Genomic DNA, 21541 nt, shown 5'->3' with positions numbered 1-21541 from the left:
TAAAAGCCTAAATTGTCCTATGAGTTTGTATTCTCTTTTCAATAATGAGATGTCAGAGAATAGTCCCAAATGTGTGTGAATGATATAGGGGCATGAAAATCTGGTAGTGAGAAAAGCAAAGAAGATAGAGCTTTTATTTCTTCTGCTGTCACTACCTTGAGGCTTAGAATCTATCACATTGAAGCAGTTCTTGATTCCAGGTGCAGCCCACCTTTCACAGTGCCTTTGGGACAAAATTGATGCTAACCCCTTTGCCTTTATTTATACTTTCATATGTATCTATGAAATCAATATGTAAGCGGAAGCAGTTTGTGAAAAAGAATGCTCTGTACCTGCTCTTCATTCAAATCTAAACTTCCAAGTTGGTGGAGCCACGGCTCATGGATGGAATAAACATGAGAAAGCATAACTAAACATAGTTAAAAATACTTTTCCAAAGTTATTTATACAAACACACTCTTTGAGGTTGCTGCTGCATTCACAGGCATCAAGTATGGGTCTGTGCACTACAGAACCAGGCACGCTGCCCTGGAAATGCTGGAAGCCTTCGTCTGTTGGCAGGATGAGCTGTCTTCCTAATACTCTGCGAGGACAACATAAAATAAAATAAATAAAATAAAATTATGTGTGTGTGTGTATATATATATATATTATATATATATATATAAATAAAGCCACTGCTCTTCCTAATACTCCGCAAGTTCAACATAAAATAAAATAAATAAAATAAAATTATGCATATATATTCTACTGCTAATTTGGAGCAAAAAAAAAGGATAAAATGTTTAAATGTAGGATACAATACTGATTTCCAATGAGCAAGCATGAAGTGATAAGGTGCTTATCGGTAGGTGAGAAGCAGCAAAAAGTGTCACAGGGAAAGCACAGGCCTTGCAGGAGGGAGACAGTCTGATGTACCACCAAAGGTGCTGACGTTGTCCCTACCACTGATTAAATGACTGACTTCAGGCAAAGCTCTTGGCCTCTCTAAGCCACTGATATCATTGGTTTGCTTTTTGTCTGCAAAGTAGAACAATAACAGTTACTGATTATTATGACTGATGAGGGCTTAGAATGTATGTCGTATGTCCAGGGCAGTGCTGGGCACTGTAACAATTAGCTAATATTGCTAATAATGAAAAAAATATAAACATACACACTTAGATTATGTATCTTTTGTGATCTTTTCTTTCTCTAACCCCCTCCCCTCTTTGTTTCTACCTTAGCTATGTAAGACAACACTGCCTGGAGAAGGCCTGAGCACCTGTCTTTTGGGTTAAGTGCACCATCCCTTGAAAAGTAACCACAATTAATATCTGGTGAATAACCCCAGACATACTATATTCTGTAAGCCAGGAGCTTATAGCAGGATTGGAAAAAAAAACCCACCTGGCCAATATATATATAAAACAAATAAGTTACTTAGTCAAGGTAACCAACCAGAAAATTCACCCACATTTGGATTAGTATTCTAATGCATTCCCCCAAATATAATACAGAAGGAAATCAGATAAGTGAGAGGAATTTTCTCCTTAAAAAAAAAAAAAGGTGGGCTGAGTGATTGTCAGAATCACTTCATACCAAATCTTTATTCTCTATCTTTCTTATATAAAAAAAAGTGGATCCTCCCTACAGAATGAATGTACAATTCAACTATTCAGTCATTCAGCAAATAATTACAGCCCCTTGTCCCCAGCACTGTTCTCGGCACTGAGAATAGAGCAGCAGGCATGACAGACATATGTTGCCCACATTAGAGAATGTGAAGGTAAAGGTTCACTTCTACCATTCCTGTATTTACTACTTATGTAATGACTTTCTGAGGATGAGCTAGATTTGCTTCTCACATATTAAAGTATACTACGGTATTGGAATGTGTCAATATTTCTTCAGATTCAGTAACAAAGGATGTGATTTCTTAGTATAGAATATGTGTTCTGGATACATATTTAGACTGGGCAGATGCCTTTAGTCAAAATGAAGTGACTGTATTAAAGCAAGTGAGGAGTGAATGTTTCAAAAACCCACTGCAGAGCCTTTCCCTACCTCAGATGGAGGGATCTCCTTGACCACTCGCTGCATTCAGCCAGTAGATTCTGGGTCTGAGGGCTTACTTTTCCTTCAAATAACATTTCCTCGACCTCCCAGAATAATTGCTTCACTTTCTGTGCATTGGCTTTGTCAAACTCCTATAACAGAAAAGCATAATACTCACAAGACTAAGACTTGGAGAAATGTGGGCTTCACAGTCAATGATACTTATGAATGCAAAATAACCCATTATATAGGAGAGACTATGAGGGTAAAAGGCAGGTGGGCTGAGCAGTTGGGCATTCCAGTTTTCCAATTTTTACTCTTTGATAAATTGCATCCCAATCTGAGCCTCAGTTACTTTAATTGTTAAACAGATCATTTCTAACACATAAGTTTGAGACTTATTTGAGGTTGTGTTTAGATACAGATAGACATATTCATATGAATATTGATATAGATTCACACACATACATATCTTTGCGCACACACTTGCACACATGTCCTTCATATAGTTGTGACTGACACATCTAAGCACACATGCAAAATACACAGTATCGTTTTTACTGATGATGATACCACCAAAAAGGAAATAACTTTTGTAGAAAGGCTATTAAACATTTTTTACTCAACAGAACAACAACAACAACAAAAGAATCCTTAGTTGTCTTAAGAGGCACAGCTGTTAGGACAGGGCCAGAGTATTAATTTTTCCTGTCTGGCCCCAAGAGGCTCTTGCACTGTGGCTGCAGTAAATTGTGGATGAGAAAAACTTTTAGCCTTCCTAGATGTTCTGTTTGATTGAGAGACAATCCAGTCCTATAACTCTTTCAGGAAAGACACAGCCAATGAGGAGAATATAAACATCACTAGAACTGACAGAAGCAACAGTGCACAGGGGACTCCAGGAAAAGAGCCCCAGCTCTGTTCTCTTCCAGTGGTGTGAGATCTTGAAATCTAACTCACACCTCACAGTAATAAAGCAAATATTCAGTCTGATACATCTGATCAAACTGACCATTTTTATGTTGATTTTCATAGAAATGCTTTGCAATATTTCCTCTGTTAATTCTTACCACAAATTGATAATAATAAGAATTCACAGATTACAGGGAAGAAAGAACAAATAAGGGAAACTAATGATATTTGCCTCCTAAGATGACTGGGTAGTCGGGGCAGGGGAGGGGGGCACACCATATTTCTACTTTTTGTATTTTGTTACTTTTGCAAATACTACCTCTAAAAAGGTAAATAAATTTTTAAATATAAACTTAAAAGCACTTGTGGGATCACAAATAACACAATGGGACTCATAAGAATCACGATGGGTAATTACATGAAAATCTGTGCTAAAAAAATTCCAGAACTTGGGTGGCATGAAACAATGGTTCTCAGCCTTTTTCCCACCAGGATACCCCTGAGGAAAATGAGTGTGAGTGGAGGTGGCAGGGAGTGGGGGTGAAGGGTGGGAATAGTGGGTAGTTTATCCTAAGTGAGGGAGTCACATAAATTGTTTGAAAAAGTGTTCTTAGTGATTTCCTTCCAGACTCCCCTCCCAGCTCTTTGAGAATCACTGTATATAACTATAAGGGAAAGGGGAAGCAGGTGCAGGTAGACTGTGAGGCAGACAAACCCTGCTTTTAAAGAAAGCAAAGAGAAACAGCACAAATAGGAAAAGAGCAGGAGTTAAATGCCTTCACAAAAGGCTTTGTCCCAGATGATGAGGCAAAACACAATGGAACCAGCAGAGCTCCCAACAAAAGCATAAAAACTCACCCAGATAAGTCACCTACTCCTGCAAAGAATTAAAGTGGGGTTAAAGTTAATAGCTTCAACTAGGGTTAAAAGGTAGAAGCAAGTAATATGACATACAAAATTTCCTCAAATCCCTGTCCATAAACAATAGATTGTATGTCTAATTTGTCAGTTCTGATTTTCAAGAGTGATTTTTCAGTTTTGACTTTTCCAAAAATTTTCTCTTATTAGTGTTTCTAATTGTCAGAGCCTGTCCTGAATTTTCAGCCATAGATACCAGGCAAGATCTCAAACAAAATACTGGAGATGAGGAGAAGTGAGGGTGGGTAGAAAAAGCAAAATGAGCAACAGCTATAACTGGGTTATGGGATTATGAGTGATTTTTATTTTCTCCTTAAATTTTCTTATTTTTAAAAAATTTTAACACTAAACATTCATTGATTTTATAATTAGTAAAAAGATGTTTTCAAAAGTAAGAAAGCATTTCTTCACACAAAGTCATAATCACAAGATGATCCAAAATATTCTGGGACATACGTCATCTCTCCAAGAGTAAACTGAGCTCCTCTCGGTAGATAAATCGGTGGTAGAACTTTGGGTCCCAGACCCAGACAAAGAGTTGTGTGCTTCTGTGGGCGTGGTGTTTCCACTTGATGACAAGGATGACACAGATTCACTGCAGGAGCGAACACAAGTGCACAAAATGACATTGACTGTGAGATGATACCAGTCACAGCTCTACTTCTCTGACTCTACTTCCTCTTTCTTTCTTTAAATACATTTGCTAATTTCACAGTACACTACTTTAGAAATATTTACACAGTAATATTTTCACTGGGCTAAGAATAAAACTGCTTTTCACTTTAAGAATCTCATGGTCAATCACTGATTTTGTTTCCCATAATTGCTACAGCCATTTTTAAATTTTGATTTTATAATCAGAAGCATTTAACAGGCTTATTCTTACCAGGTATATTTATCAATGGCTTTCTGCACATTTCTTGTAAAATGTGTAGGTAAGGGATCTTTGTTTTTCACAGCAAAACTGTGCTTTCCAGTTCCTTCTGATAGTCCTCTTCTGAAAAATAAAATAAAATAGTGAAAAGTCTCTCTAATGCAATAATATAATTTTATTCACTAAGACTTTAAAAATTTCCTTTTGTGTAAGGTTCCTCTTGCACCATCCCTTTCAAAACACACCCATGCACACACACCCTCTCACTCACACCACTCTCACCCCCTCAAGGAAAGGAAGCCTAGGATCTTGACACTTTGATTTTTCTTAGAATCAGAGGTGTCACTGACCTACTAGCCTTTGTGTGGACTTGGAAAAACAGAAACAAAACTAAAAACACTTTTTGTGAAATGGTACACCACTTAAAGAAGTAAAAAGTGCCCAGATCTCTGGATGGACAGCCTTGCTCTGGGGCATAGAGCTTGGCAAGTGAAGCACATGATGGATTCCAGCTTCCACTGCCCCTTGACCCAGTACATTTCAACTTGCAAAACCCAACCTTCCCTCCAGTACCAAAAAAACTGCTATTCCCGGATTAATTCTGAAAGTTATGAAATTCTTTTGAATCACTGAACACACATAAATAAAAGAAATGACTGAAGCCATGCGAACATTTAGCTCACTTTAGTTTGGCATTGTTCTTGGAATGTACCCATGTTTTGGAGAGTTTTTAAATACTAAAATTAATAAAAATGGAAAAACATACTGTGTTCATGGATTGGAAGACTAAATATAGTTAATATGTCAACTCTACCTAAACTTACTTATACATCCAATACAATACCAATTGAACTCCGAACAACTTACTTTGCAGAAATAGAAAAACCAATAACCAAATTTATTTGGAAGGTCAAGTTGCCCCAAATAGCCAAAAATATCTTGAGAAAGAGGAATGAAGTGGGAGGTCTCACACTACCTGACTTTGAAGCATATTAAAAAGTTACAGTGGTCAAAACAGCATGGTACTGACATAAAGATAGATACACTGACCAGTGGAATCGAATTGAGACTTCAGAAATAGACCCTCTCATCTATGGACAACTGATCTCTGATAAGGTGGTCAAGCCATTGCAACTGGGACAGAGCAGCCTCTTCAATAAATGGTGTTTGGAGAACTGGATAGCCATATCCAAAAGAATGAAAGAGGACTCCTATCTCATACCTTATACAAAAATTAACTTGAAATGGATCAAAGACCTAAACATTAGAGCTAAGACCATAAGCCTTTTAGAAGATAACGTAGGGAAATATCTTAAAGATCTTGTGATAGGAGGTAGTTTCCTAGACCTTACACCCAAAGCATGAGCAATGAAAGAATAAATAGATAAATGGGATCTCCTGAAAACTGAACACTTGTGTACATCAAAGGACTTTGTCAGAAAAGTAAAAAGGCAGCCTACATGATGGGAGACAATATTTGGAAACAACATATCACATAAGGGTTTAATAACCTACAACTCAACAACCAAAAGACAAACCAATTTAAAAGTGGGCAAAGGACATGAACAGACACTTTTCTGAAGAGGAAATACAAGTGGTTCAAAAACATATGAAAAGGTGCTCAACTTCACTGGCTATTAGGGAAATGCAAATCAAAACCACAATGAGATATCATCTCACACCTACTAGAATGGCCATTATTTAAAAAAGGAGAAAGTTACAAATGCTGGAGAGGATGTGGATAAAGAGGCACGCTTATTCACTGTTGGTGGGAATGTGGAATGGTGCAGCCACTCTGGAAGGTAGTGTGGCAGTTCCTCAGGAAATTAGGTAAAGAATTGCCATATGATCCAGCAATTCCACTACTAGGTATATATTCAGAGGAATTGAAAGCCCAGATATGAATGGACATTTGTAAACCAATGTTTACAGTGGCATTATTCATGATTGCCAAGAGATGGAAACAGCCCAATTGCCCATCAATGGATGAGTGGATAAACAAACTGTGATATATACACACAATGGAATATTATGCAGCTGTAAGACAGAACAAAGTCACAGAACAAGTAATAATATGGATGAACTTTGAGGACATTATGTTGAGTGAAATTAGCCAAAAACAAAAGGACAAATACTGTATGGTCTCACTAGTATGAACTAACATTAATGAGCAAACTTTAAGAGTAAAAGCTGAGAACACAAGTTATCAGGAGATAGTAAAAGGGTAGAGATCAGGCATTTGATACTGAAAGAGTATAGAACATTCAACAGAATTGATTGTATAGATCCAGAAATAGATAGCACAATAATGTGTGATGGTAGCACAATATTGTAAGTACACTAAACAAAGATGACTGTTAGTAAAGCTGAAAGAAGAAAGCTACGGACATGTATGACACCAGAAGGAAAAACAGATGATAAAGGCTGGGACTGTATAACTTAGTGAAATCTAGAGTGGTCAATGGTGGTGATTAAATGTACAAATCTAAAAATGTTTCTACATGTGGGAGAACAAATGAATGTCAACTTTGCAAGGTGTTGAGAATGGGATGGTACTGGGAAAAAATATAATCAAAGGAAACTAGAGTGTATATTTTTCAATAATGTATTTTGCTTCCACTAATTGTAAAAAAGGCAATACACTAAAGCTAAATGTCTATACAAGGGGGATATGAGGGATATATGGGAGGGGTATGGGATTTTGGTGGTGGCAGTGTTGTCTGATTTTTTAATTTAATTTAATTTTATTTTATTTTTTCTTTTATACTTTTTATTACTCTTATTTTAATTTTTTGGAGTAATGAATGGGTTCAAGGGCTGACTGTGGTGATGAATACACAACTATATGATGATACTGTGAACAACTGATTGCATACTATGGATGACTGTATGGTATATGAATATATATCTATAAAATTGCATGGGAAAAAAATAAACAGAGGGATACAAGTGCTGCAGAAAATGTGGAAAGAGGGATGTACCTATTCACTGCTGGTGGGGAAGTCAAATGGTGCAGCCCATATGGAGCTCAGTGTGGTGGTTCCACAAGAAGCAAGTATAGGGTTGCCATAAAATCCTGCAACCTCATTTTTGGGCATATACTTGAAAAAACTGAGAGCAGGGATATGAATGGACATTGGCACACTGCTTTTTATGGTGGCAGTATTCACGATTTGCAATGGGTGGAAGTGGCCTTATGGTACTTTGACTGATGAACAGAATGGTGAGTTATGATGTACACATACAATGGAATATTGAGCAGCTGCAAGAAGCAATGAAGTTGTGAGGCATGCAGCTAGGTGAATAGATCTTGAGGACAACATTTGGAGTGAAATAAGTGAGAAACAAAAAGACAAACATAACACCTCACTAATATGGACTAACTATAATGTGCAAACTCTGAGAATTGAACCTTATCGGGGAAGGCTTATTGTAAACGTCCCTAGATTATAAACTGTTACAGCAGTCACATCTATTCCTGAGTTGTGATGGTTATCCCTAAATTCTGAGCTGCTGAGCTCTTTGTGTATAACCTGGTCTGGCCCTAGAACTTTGAGTATCTGTGTGACATGTGAGACTCAGAGCTAGAGTTTGGCAGCTATGAATGCCAGCACAATCCCATTCAGCAACTATTAAAAAAGCTGAAAAAGAGTTCAGAATTCAATTACAGATATGAATGAAGTGGATCTGGTTACAAATAAGTCAGACTAAAGGGTAAAGGGCAATATTGATTGTGTCTTAAAACTTTAAATTTTGTGTGAGACCAAAGGAAGATATGTTTATTGGGTGCAAAACCTATATTTTCCGTAGCACACCAGATAATTTAAAGTGTATGGTCAGTTTACTCAAACACCATAATTACATGGAACTTTGAATAGGGAGTGAGATCTAGTTGCTCTGTACAAATTAGTGTGAAACCCCAATATATCCCAAAGTAATTTGGGCAGAGAAAAACAAATCCATATGCAAAGCCCCTCTGGGGGACTGGGGGAAAATGCAGAAATATTATAAACTTCATGAGCATTGGTGACTACCAATTTAGAAGGCAGGTCCCTCAATCTTGGGGCTTACCCTTATGAAGCTTTTTACTGCAAAGGAGAGGCTAAGGCTACTTAAAATTGTGCCTAAGAGTCACGCCCACAGAACCTCTTTTGTTGCTCAGATGTGGCCTCTCTCTAAGCCAACTCAGTAGGTAAACTTACTACCCTCCCCTCTACATGAGACATGACTTCCAGGGGTGTAAATCTCCCTGGCCATGAGGGACATGACTCTCAGGGATAAGCACGGACCCAGCATTGTAGGACTGAGGTAGCCTTCTTGACCAAAAGGGGGAAGAGAAATGAAACAAAATAAAGTTTCAGTGGCTGAGAGACTTCAAATAGAGTCAAAAGGTCATTCTGGAGGTTATTCTTATGTATTATATAGATATCCCTTTTTAGTTCTTAGTGTATTGGAGTAGCTCGAAGGAAATACCTGAAACTGTTGAACTGCAACCCAGTAGCCTTGACTCTTGAAGACAATTGTATATCTATATAGCTTACATGATGTGACCATGTGATTGTGAAAAGCTTGTGGCTCCCACTCCCTTTATACAGTGTATGGCCAGATGAGTAGAAAATGGGGACAAAAATTAAATGAATAATAGCAGGAATGGGGGTATGGGATGTTTTGGATGTTCTTTTTTACTTTCATTTTTTATTCTTATTTTTACTTTTTCTGGTACAAGGAAAAAGTTCAAAAAATAGATTGGGGTGATGAATGCACAACTATTTGATGGCACTGTGTAAACTGATTGTACACTGTGGATGACTGTAGAGTATGTGAATATATCTCAATAAAAGGAATTAAAAAAAAATGGAGAAATAAAACAGAAGAAATCTTTAAATTGTAAATATATTATTAAACCTGACTGGTGTAGCACAGTTAATGTTAATCATTAAAACGCCATTTTGACGAACCTCTTAAATTTTTTCCTTCTAGTCAAAATACCTCTCTGTTTAACTATAAACAATTTTTATTCTTTTAATAGAAATCACATGTTCCCATGCAAATAAAATGTATAGTAACTTACGATATGTAGTGAATATAAAAAAGTACAAATCTTAAATTTTCAAATTTCTAACAAGGACACCACCCTAACATGCATTTAAAAAAAGCTTTGTTTGCTTTCAATTAAAATGGGACTTAATTTTTAACATTTGTATTTTTGCATCTAAATGGAGTTTTTAAAAATATCAATATCAGGGAATAAATTTTGCCCTTAGTTCTGTACCTACAGTAGTCTATAACAAACGGAATTCATAGAAGAAATTAACTACAAGAACAGAGGATAGCAAGGAATGTTACCTTCCATAAATACATTCTGTGCAAGATAAAATAATAGAAGTATATGATTTTTCCCTCCCCTTATTGCTTATATGTCTCAAGAACAATCAAGGAATTCTGAGGATAAAGGTGTTAAAGAAAGTCTGCCAAGGAAAAGAACACAAGGCAAACTTTTATGCTAATAAATTGTTTTACCTTTAGCCCTATTTAATTGTCTCTAAGCAATGAATTATTTAACATTTACCTGTGACTCACAACTGCTTTAGGTAAACATAAAAAGACATACTACATAGAATAAGGAATCAACTAAAAATTGCATCGAGTACTTCAGCTTTGATCACTAAGAAATACATACTAATATATGAGTTAATTCATGTGTTCTTGGGAAATGACTTTAAAACTCAGGGAAATGATTTAACTACAATATTGTTCCTTCAAAATATCCATATAATAACAATGGATTAGAATGATGACACATGACTGTTTGCTTTGTTTTCAATAAGCAATAGTCCCGTCCCCCTCCCCCAGAAAATTCATCCCTATTCTAAGAGAGGGGTAAAGGTATTTCAATTTAAGAAAATTATTTCCAAATGGAAGGACTAATTCGCTTCTTCACATTACCCTATGATCCCTTCTGACATCAGAGTCTCTACTTACTTCAAAGCGTAGGTGAGGGCAGGAGGTCTTGAAGATGCAGGGAGGGACACGGGCAGCTCTGCAGCGCTCACGGGAATTACTACCCAGCGCTGCCTTACAAAGCCCTCTAAGTCCACACCACTTCTCCAACTCTTTCTCTTGTGCACTCCCTCCCCTCCCCTCCTTCCAAAGTCTCTATATTTCTGTGGGACTTAATGAATTTCAGAGTTCAATGTAATAGCACATCAATTTGGTCACAGAATTCAGAAGAAACTGGTTGAAGAGGAAATTGAGCCCAAAAGCTCAAAGACTGCCCAGTATCACAAAGAAGCTAGGGGTGGAGCTGGTGGAGCTGACTGGGGACTCAGGACAACTGACCAGCATTGTGTCTCCTGGTTCCACAAGACACCGACATTGTGAATTAAAAACAGAACCTATCTGGGTATCAGACTGGGTGAGAGGTATGTTCTCTGTATGGGGTTTGTAATATTTTTGCAACTGTCTTTGTAAGTTTGAAACTATTTCAAACTAAAAAGTTAAAAGAAAAAGAAAAAGAAAAAGAAAACAACCTATAGAATTTACTTAAAAAAAAAAAAAACCCATCTCTTTCTGGGCCTTTGCTTTTTCTTACCAAGCATCTGCTGTTATTTTATTAACAGTATTGAAAATTTTCAGTATTCTGTAATCAACCCCTATTTAATCTGTACAATCTAAGAAAGTGTACACAATGTCACAGTGGGTTCTATAAATATTTTGTTAGAACTTGATTGTGTGGATGTGGTAGAAAGGGGAAGTTTAGAGTCACGTATGTCACCAGAAGGAAAGTCGGAGGTTAAAACATGGGAATGTATAGAACAGTGAATCTTATGATGACTGTGATTAACTATACAGATACAAAAAGTTCTTTCATAAACTAGAACAAACGTACAACACTGTTACAAGGAGTTAATAATAGAGGGGTATATGGGGAGAATGTACCATTGCAAACTATGGACTAGAGTTAGTAATATTTTAATATTCTCCCATCAACAGTAACAAATGTACCACACCAGTGCTATGGGTCAATAATATGTGGGTGGGGGTGGCAGGGTAAGAGGTATGGGAGGATTTGAGTTTTGTTTTGTTTTTTTTATTTCTGTCCTGGAGTAAATAAAATGTTCTAAAATTGATCATGGTGATGTATGCACAACTATGTGATGATACTGTGAGCCAGGGATTGTATACTTCAGATGGTTTGTGTGATGTGTGAATATATCTCAAAGAAATCGCATTAAAAAAAAAACTTGAATGTGGTGGAATGACTGTTAAGCTCATTTTTCCTGATACACAGACATCTAACAACTTTATATACTAGTTTATATCTATATTCCTTAAATTTTAGAGGACAGAAAATGTTGCTTGTTAACACATTTATGGCTGTTCATTTGGGGACAGGACCCTAACTGGTATACTGAAGGTGCAAACACTGAACTATATTTCACTGCTCTATTAGGTACCCCAAAAAGCTGAGGCCAAGTCCCCATCTCCACGAATCACTCCATTTCAACTGTCAAAGTAGTGACCTGATCATCTATTTTTAAGTTGTCTCTTGATAACCATAAACCTCTGCCATTTTGCCCTGCAGAAATACAAATATTAAACAGTGATCGCAGCTTTCAAAAATTTGGCTTTTCTGCTTGAAGGGGGGCACTGGTTCTCTTATATGAGCATGTATTCAGAAGGAGCTGAAATGAAGGATGGTTTTCTAGACTGAGTGGTGTACAGTACAGAGGACACTCCAGGGTGGCCATTGCGTTGACCTGACTAAATACAAATGGGGCCTTTCTAAAAGCCATAGAGGATCTCGGGACTGATGCTTCTCCAAGCAAGTGAGCAACTCCACTTCTGGGAGAGCCCGATGGATAATGACAACACACACGATTTCATGAATGGATGCATGGAAACACAGACCAGATGTATTTAGGCTTTGCAGGCAGGGAAAACGAAGTCACGTAGATCCCACAAAAATATGACCCGACAGAAAATCAAAAGCCTTCTGATTAATCCCATCCCCTTCCCAGATCAGGACTTACCCAATCACAATCAGTCCCAGGTCCTGGCTCGCGTCACAAAGCCTGGGCGCGGCGGGGCGGTGACACGCCACGAGGGCCCCTTGCAGGCAGCGGGCGGCCAGGCGCCCAGGCGCCCCCGGGACCCCGACTCCCCGCCGGCCCAGGCCTGCGCCCGCAGATTCGCTAGCCCTGCACAGGAAACCGGGTCGGGCCCGGAACCCGCGAGCCTCCAGGGGCGCGGCCAGGAGCGCTCGCAGCCAGGTCCGCGCAGCCCATAGGCGCGACTGCTCGCAGGGGCCCCGGCACTCCTTCCTGCTGCAGATCTTTCTACCCCGCAAAAGCCAGATTCCAGCGTGGCGGGGCTACGCCTCCTGCCCCTCTCGGCGCACACCCTTTCCTCTTCCTCCACTGGCCCAGGCGCCCTTCGTGGGTGTCTGGTTTGGGCTGGAGCAGCGGGTCCACCCGCGCCCCTTCTCCAAATCCTTGCCAGAGCGCCCCCCCGCCCCCTTACCCCGTACCCCTCCTGACTTTCCGTCTCGCGCTTTCCCAGGGACCCGACCTCCGGAAAAGCACGAGTTACCCCTGCCAGAGTCCACATTTCACAATCCAGTGACCAGCGCTTTGGCTGCAGGCCAGTCGGCCTCTTGGCGGCAGCCCAGCCCCACAGCCTTCTCGGCCTCCGGCCTCCGGGGTGGGATGCGCGGTTTGGCCTTCCCACCCCTTCCCCGGGTTCTGTCTGTCTGGACAGACACTCCCTCCCAGACAGGTGTTGGCTGCCCTTAATTCTTCTAAATGAATTTTTAATTCACAAAGAAAAGGTGAAGAACTACAGAACGATTTCACTTAGCTTACCACTCCTGCTCCGGATCCCTGCCACCCTGCAAACAATTCCTAGATTGGGGTTGGGGGTAGTGAGGTTAAAAAAAGTAATGCTCAAGAACTGGCAAATGCAAGATGCAAATCTGATTAACAAGAACTCCAAGTCTAATTCTGCACCAAAGATCTATATATCCTTTTATGCTCTTGGTTCTGCTTTATCTTCAAACAGATGCCTTATCTCATACAGCCCACAGCTTTCAACAAACACAGAGAGCACACTTGGTTTAAATATTTTGGTTTGTTATTATATGATTGTTTCCATTTTAGAGTATCACAATTATATCAGGGCCAGAGTCATTGGACTCTGTGTTGTGAAATAGCAAAATCACTAAGTCATCATTTTCATGAACAAAAACAGTGAGGATGAGGTCGCTGAGGTAAACCACATCTTCAAAACAAAATATCAAGGGGTGGACACTACACAGGATGTGCTGTTTTAGATTTAATTGTGTCCCCTCCAAAGATATCTTCAAATCCTAACCCCTGGTCCTGGAAAGGTGACCAATCTGGAAATAGGTGCTTTGAAGATGTTATGAGTTAAGAAAAGGCTGAATTGGATTAGGGTGAGTCCTAATCCTGTATGACCGCTGTCTTAATTAGGAGAGGAAATCTGGACATGGTAAGTAGGAGACAGAAGACAGCCATGTGACAGAGGCAGGGACTGAGTTATGCCATGGGCTGTTGGCAAGCCACGGCCAGAACCCTACACACCTCAGGGGAGCATGGCCCTGCTGACACCTTGATTTCAGATCTGTAGCCCTTGAAATTGTGAGACAATAAATTTTTGTTTTAAAACATCCAGTTTATGGTATTTTGTTATGGCAGCCCCAGCAAACTAAGGCACATCCCTTACTCCGTTAAGGAGTTTTTAATAATTATAATTAATTAAGCATATAGTGATACATTTCCTAGCCCCTTCCTGCCATGTCCACTCTCCTTTGAGATCTGAGGCCATCTAAATCTGAACAGGTACAAAGAAGCCCACCAATTTCTCCTGCTCAGTGTCCTGCCTTTACAGAGGTAAAGCCATTTGATTTTGAATGTGACAGCTAAAATGATGATAAGTAACAAGTACCATCAACAAACACAGTAAACTGTTTCTTGAACTAAGGATATTAGGTTCTTCACCACTTTTACAAATAATGTTTTTTAAGGCAGTAAACGGTTAAAAATTCTAAAATTAATGAGATTTCAAATCATCATATTATTTATATATTATTAATATAAATAATAAATATATTTCTATATTATATTTATTTATATATATATATATCAGGAAAACTGGTGGTATCTGAAGCAACACACACCTGCTAATACCATTTTTATTGTAAATGGGGGGTGGGTGGATGGGAGAACTAATAGGAAAACAAAAGAAAGTGAAAAAGAACATTGCAATCCAAAAAAATGCCAACTGCTTTCCATACATTATTTTTTTTTTTAACACCCATGCTAGGTAGATACTGTTATCTCAATTTAACTAATGAAAATGCATCTTACGTAACATGCTCAAGGTCACTCAGCTAGGATGTGGTATGTCACAGGTGTCTATTGCTACATTCCAAACCACTCAAAATTTAGTGGATTAAAACACTCCTTTTGCTCGGCTCACAAAGCGCAGAATTCAAGAATTCAAACAAGACTTGGCTGGGTAATTTTTCTGCTCCTCATGGCATCTACTGTGGTCATTTGTTGGTACTTGGGTGGCCGGTCTGGTCTGGAAGTCCGACAAAGCCTCCACAGATGTGTCTAACCCCTGACAAAGACCGCTGAAAGGCTGGGCTCAGCTCGATCTCTCATCTATGTTGCTCTCAAGGCCTTTCCCAGTGGCCTCTCTAGCAGGGTAGCCAGAATTCCTAAATAGAAGCCCAGTGCTCCAAGAAGCAAGGCAGAAGCTACCGATCCTGTCGAAGTCTGGCCTGGAAATGGCACAGTGTCATTTCCACTACCCTCCATTGACAAATCAGCCACCCAGAATCAAAGGGATGGAAATAGACCCTACCTCTCAGGGAGAAGAGTGCTGAAGAATTCGTAGCCATCTTTAATCTGCCATAATCTGCCTTCTGGCCACAAATTATCTTTATTCTTCCCACATGCATATTGCATTCAATCCTCGCAAGATCCCAAAAAGGTTTCATCTAAATCACATCCAAGTGTGGATGATACTCTTCCTTGGGGGCAGTTCCTTTAGATTTGAAGAACTGTGAACTAAAGAGATAAACCAGCTGCCTTCCACACCAATGGAACAATGGTGAGATAGCCGCAAAACATACTCTCTTTCAAAAAAGGGGCAGTAGGAGACACACAGCAGTCACTGGTCTGCGGCTATTTGAAATCCAAGCAGACGCCTGTTGCAAGTTCCTTGATTAGGGTCTACTGCTCCCTGGCTTCCCAGTCCTTGGCTCTGCCCTCTGGGATCCTGGTCCCACCCTCTGAATCATCCCCCTGGGTAAAAAATGACCCATATTTGCAACTGAGTGGCCTTCTTAGCCTGCTTGGTCTTTGCATCAAAGCCATTTTTCAGTTTTCCCCAGAAGGACTATGCAGTGAAACAGTTTTATTTTCAAACCCAGCAAGTCTTGACTCCTTTACATTTCCTATAAATTCTGCTAATTGTTTAGTTCATCTCTCTCTTTTCAAAACTAAATCTGGAATTTTTTTTTTTGAAATTTTTTTATAAATAAAGTTAATTAAATTAAAAAGAAAACTAAAGCAATAACACTTGCTTAAAGAATAAAGTCACAGAATCTTCACACTTGATTAGTCTAGATCAGCACTGTCCAGAGGAAATACCATGAGCCATGTGTGCAATTTTTAATTTTCATATTTGAGAAAGTAAAAAGAAACAGATAAAATTAATTTTAATAACATTTTATTTAAGCCAATATATCCCAAATATTATTATTTCAACATATAATCAATATATAAAGATTAAGAAGATACACTAAATTCTTATTTTTGTACCAAGTCTTTGAAATCCAGTGTGTATTTTACATTTATGGCACATCTCCATTCAGACTGGCCACATGTCAAACGCTCATTTGTCACACGTGGCTAGTGGCTAGTGTGTTGGACAGTAGCTCTAGACAATAAGATCCCTCAACTTTTATTTTCAATAGTACTTATACATTTTAAGACTTCATCATTCTTAGCCCAGCTTGAAGTTGTAAGGTATTTATACATGCAAAAGATAGATAGGTAGTCTCATTTAAATTTGCACTCATACTCAGCAGTGATCATAAACAATAAACACCACCAGTGTACAGTTAAATGCTTAACTGATTATCAGAACCAAAGCTCCTAATCCTGCCAGTTCATCCTCAAAGATACAGCAAAATGTATTAGGCAGACAAATTTTTTTTCAAAGAAAATGAATCACCAAGTATTCTACATTAGAATTTGATTTATAAAAGGAAAACAGTTTTCTTAATTTTATTGGTACTTAGAGCACACATGTAGGTTTTCATCTTTCATTAACTATTTAAACCCTAATTGAGAATTGAAAGGTAACTATTTCTATATTCTTGTTTGAGTGTTTTACATTCTAATGGGAAGGGCACTGGGCCTGGGAATCAAGTAATTAAATAAGATTAAGTAATTAATCTCAATTCCTGAAATAAGGATAATAAGCTGTGCCTTAGCCTACTTCAGAGAATTCACCAGGATAACATGAAATGGTACATGTGATTGCCCTCTGAAGATCTGTTAGTATTGTATAAATATACCAAAAGTTATAAGCAGCATTTACTTTTCTAAATTTGGCCTGATTTCAAATCCTGACTCCATCTTACCTTAGCCATGTAATCCTAAACCAGTGACTTAATTCTGAGTGTAAATTATCTAAAACAATGCAAATATTAATATTATGTTGAGTTGTATGAATTATAGATGACTATTGGAATGTGCCTGGTGGATGTAGGTACATAATAAATTGTAACTTAAGTTATTCTCCTTTCAAGCCTTTAGAACATCAGTTACTTGAAGTGAGAGTTTCTATAAAATAATAAAAAAGTTAGGTGGACTGTCCACCAGTGTTTATTATCATGTATTATAATATATAAATGCTGCACACAATCTTCTATATATATTCATTACAAGCATACTTCACTTTGCATGGGTACCATATAAACTGAAACTCTTGCGTATCAGAACTGTGTCCTTGCTTTGCAAATACAAGCACACATATTTTCCAGCTCTGCCACTGAGCTGTCAGTAGTAATGAGCACATCCAACACCCAGATCTTGGTTTCTAATACCGTTCTTGTTGGGCTCCTTAAATAAATGGTCAAATCTAGGGCTGAGGTAGGGAAAATACAATATGAGCCTGGAGTATCTTGCAGTGCAAAAAGCAAAGTACTCACAAAAAAAAAAAAAAAAAAAAAAAAAAAAAGGGATGGGACATGTCAAAGGGATACAGCAGCCAACCTGAAAGAGCTCCCAATGGCCAAAGCTGGCACTATTTGAGAAACACAATAAATAATGTAGTGTTGGATTATAACCAAAGTACAAAATAAATATGCATGAGTCCATACTGATATAAATAAATGTGTGAATAAATAAATAAATGGGGGACCAATTTCCCTCAGAAGTTTCTAGATAAATTATGTAGATACTCTTTCCTCCAGGGGGTTGACCTTAACATCCCTTTCCCCCCAACCTTGAGTGTGGACTATGCCTAAATACTTGCTGCCAAAGAGTAGAGGATGAAAAGTGTGGGAAAATGTACCTTCACAGAGGAGAAAACAGGCAGACAATGCATTGTCCAGCTGAGCAAGATTAGCATATTGCTGGCCAGTCATGCTGATAGCACACAACCCCTGACAGGACATGATGAGAATGGCCCTTCGCCTCTGTGGTCCTCCTCTCACAATCCATAACCCCAGGCTAATCATGCCAAGGAAACAGAACATAAACCCCAAGTGAGAGGCATTCTGCAAAATACACAACAGTACTCCTCAAAATTGTGAAGGTCATCAAAAACAAGGAAAGTCTGAGAAACTGTCTCAAAGCAGAGGAGACTATGGAGACATGAGGACTAAATGTGCAATGTGGAATCCTGATGAGATACCGGAACAGAAAAAGAACGCTGGGGAAAAACTGATGAACTCAGAATGAAATGTGGTGTTTGGCTAACAAGTAGTGTATCCATGACGGCTCATTAGTTGTGACTAACAGACCGTAGCAATATAAGATGTTAATAGTAGGGGAAACTGGGTGAAAGGTAAATGGAGACTCTGTATTGTCTTTTCAAATTTTATGCCATCTAACACTTTTCTAAGAAAAAATGTTTAACAAATGCTTTATTTAAATGCTTTACAAATCTAAATACATTAAAAGTTAGAAACTACTTTCAGAAAACAGTGAAACAATAGCATGCTTTAGTATTTTAATGTGAAGAGTACAAAAATGTTAGTAAGTGCTAGGTAAACTATGATGTCCGCAGCTTATATAAAATTATAGAAAATATAGAATTATATTATTTAACATAAAACTGAAAAATATTTTCTCTAGGTGTTGAAATCTACAAGGCATTATTTTAAAGGATTACAAGAAATTACAGTAAGTGATATCTGATATTAAATAACAACGGGAAGTAGCTTTATTTGAAATTTTTCTTTCTTGTGTATGCAAAGTGAGATAACTTCATACTTGATTCACTTTAATTACAATGTTTGCATGCAATATTGCCAGAAGACCACTAGATGTCGTCTCTTACCCTGTTTTACCACTGAAAACGCATGCCCAGTTGGACTCTGATACTATTCACCTTTCTTGCAAGATTCAGAATTTATTGAATTTGCATTCCAGTTATAGATAATAGAATTCTGTTTAGCTCAGAAATCAACATTTAAGTGAACAGTAACTAGTATGTAGAGCCAACAGAAATTGTCATGATACTAACAGCCGTCACATATCGTATGCTTTCACTTTGTAGGGCCAGAGACTCAACATATCTTATTGCCAAACACAAGAACAACCATGAAAGGTGGTTACTATTCTGAACAGAAAAGAAAACCAAGGCTCAGCAAATTGCCCAAGGGTAAACAGTTTTCTACAAATCCATCCAGTCTGACCGCAAAATCCAAGTTTACCTTTAAGATGCATCTCAGATCCAATTTGCTGATTTCTGATAAAGTTCCTTTTGTTATAAAGATGTTCCATGGACATCTATTTTAGATATAGCAAATAGATCTATAACAATTTTTACTAATATTTCTTGAATACCACATCTCAGGCCCTGTTTTAAGCACTTAATATATTTTAGTTAAGCTTCAAAATAACTCTTTGAAGTGGGAACTGCTATTAGCACGATTCTACAGATTAGGAAAGGAGGACACAGAGATGTTGAATGAATGGAGCCCACATTCTGATGCGGGCTGTCAGTGGCACAGTTTACGCTACATTCCTAATCCCGGCACAATACTTCAATCCACGCAGGATATAACCCCTCTAAAGCCCTCTATACGTGATAGGAAGAAGCAGAAGGTCACTATATTTAGCAAAGAATAGAAAGAAGTTTTAAAACTGTTTAGAAAACTGTATCTGAAAAGAGATAGAAGATGAAGAAATTGTTAGACTTTTAATATGAAGAGTATAAAAAACTTAGAAAGTGCTAGCTAGTCTATGAAGTCCACAAGCTCATATTACATTACAGAAAAATAAAGTTAGAATATTATTAAAAAAAAAAAAAGTCAAGAGCCAAACATTTTAAATTATGTGCTGAAATCAATAAAGGACAATAAATATTAGGTAGAATCATATGAAATTACCAATATTATACCATTTTGAACCAGAGAAATTTCATATGGTTCAACTTAATACATTTAATAAATGAGGTCAATGACATTCCTCTATAGCTAATGATTTTTCCCTTACTTTTATTAAGGATTTATTTTACTATCAGTAGAAACAGTAAAAGAAGGAACTATCTAAGAGCTGTTTTGTAAATATTTTTACAAAGAGTTCATCAGGCTTTCCAAATAAAGACAACTATTCTAATATATTCTACAGATAGTTCATTTTCCCAAACTGTAATATTAATATGGTCAAAGATTTTTTGAGGTGTTTTTAATGTTTGATTTTATTTATTCTTTTATTTAGTAGAGCAGTAAACAAAGATTTCATACTAATTGCTAGAGCATATTATAAGCTTTTGTTTTATTTTATGTAATTGAAATATTGAGATATTACTTTTACTATTGTTCATATTTATAAAATAATACTATGTCTCTATATGTCTACTATTTAATTTCAAATCTCTATTAGAATATCACAATCATACAAGCAGAATTTTTGAACACTGGAATTGGGAGGTAGTATGAGTTGTATATTTACCACTAACTCTATAGGATAAAATCCAGGTGTTACACATTCTTTCTCTAGGTCCCACTGCCTTCTGTTCAGCCTGCATTTTGCTTATCATATTAGTGTAATTCAGTGGTTCTCAAAGTTTAACCTGCATCAGAATTACCTGAGTGCTTTTTAAAGCACAGGTGGCTGGTCCCTCACCTGCAGGCTCTGATTCAGCAGCTGTGGAGTGGGAATTTTGGATTTCTGATCATTCCCAGGTGCTGCCAGTGTAGCCGGCCCAGGATAGCACTTTGGGAACCACTGCTCAGATTCAACTGCTTTTCAATTCTCTTCCTTTCTCAGCCATACCTCACCCCCCCACACACACACACCAAAAAACTACTTGAGGCCAGGAATTTTGACACGTTTTGCCTTGGTATCCCCAGCCCCAGCACACAGTAAATATTCAATCAATATTTGAAGGAGTAGAAGAAGGAAGCAAAGCCTTCCTGCTACAAATGAGGGAAGTGAAGCCCCTGAAGTTGGCCCAATGCTACTCATTGTGCAGTAAGGACCATAACCTTGGTTTCCTGCAGAACTGCAGCTCATGAAGCATTCAGGC

The 21541-nt window shown here is 38.0% G+C and overlaps 1 protein-coding gene across 4 annotated transcripts in view; it reads right to left on the bottom strand.

Moving 5' to 3' along the window:
* FAM149A (family with sequence similarity 149 member A) overlaps positions 1-21541 on the bottom strand; it is a 62576-nt gene that overhangs the window by 20277 nt on the left and 20758 nt on the right. For 3 of the 4 annotated variants that reach the window (XM_037831187.1, XM_037831185.1, XM_037831188.1), the window contains exons 2-5: positions 4754-4864; positions 4324-4462; positions 2047-2189; positions 458-583 (exon numbers count right to left, since the gene is read on the bottom strand). In XM_037831187.1, coding sequence (XP_037687115.1) covers positions 458-583; positions 2047-2189; positions 4324-4462; positions 4754-4864 — 519 coding nt within the window. Of the gene's footprint in view, positions 1-457; positions 584-2046; positions 2190-4323; positions 4463-4753; positions 4865-12774; positions 13114-21541 lie in introns of those variants that run through there. The other variant, XM_037831189.1, reaches the window with a different exon arrangement.

Source organism: Choloepus didactylus, chromosome 3 (assembly GCF_015220235.1).
Source record: "Choloepus didactylus isolate mChoDid1 chromosome 3, mChoDid1.pri, whole genome shotgun sequence".
NCBI lineage: Eukaryota > Metazoa > Chordata > Mammalia > Pilosa > Megalonychidae > Choloepus > Choloepus didactylus.
Note: the sequence above shows the minus strand (reverse complement) of the source record. Positions and strands in the feature narration are given on the sequence as shown.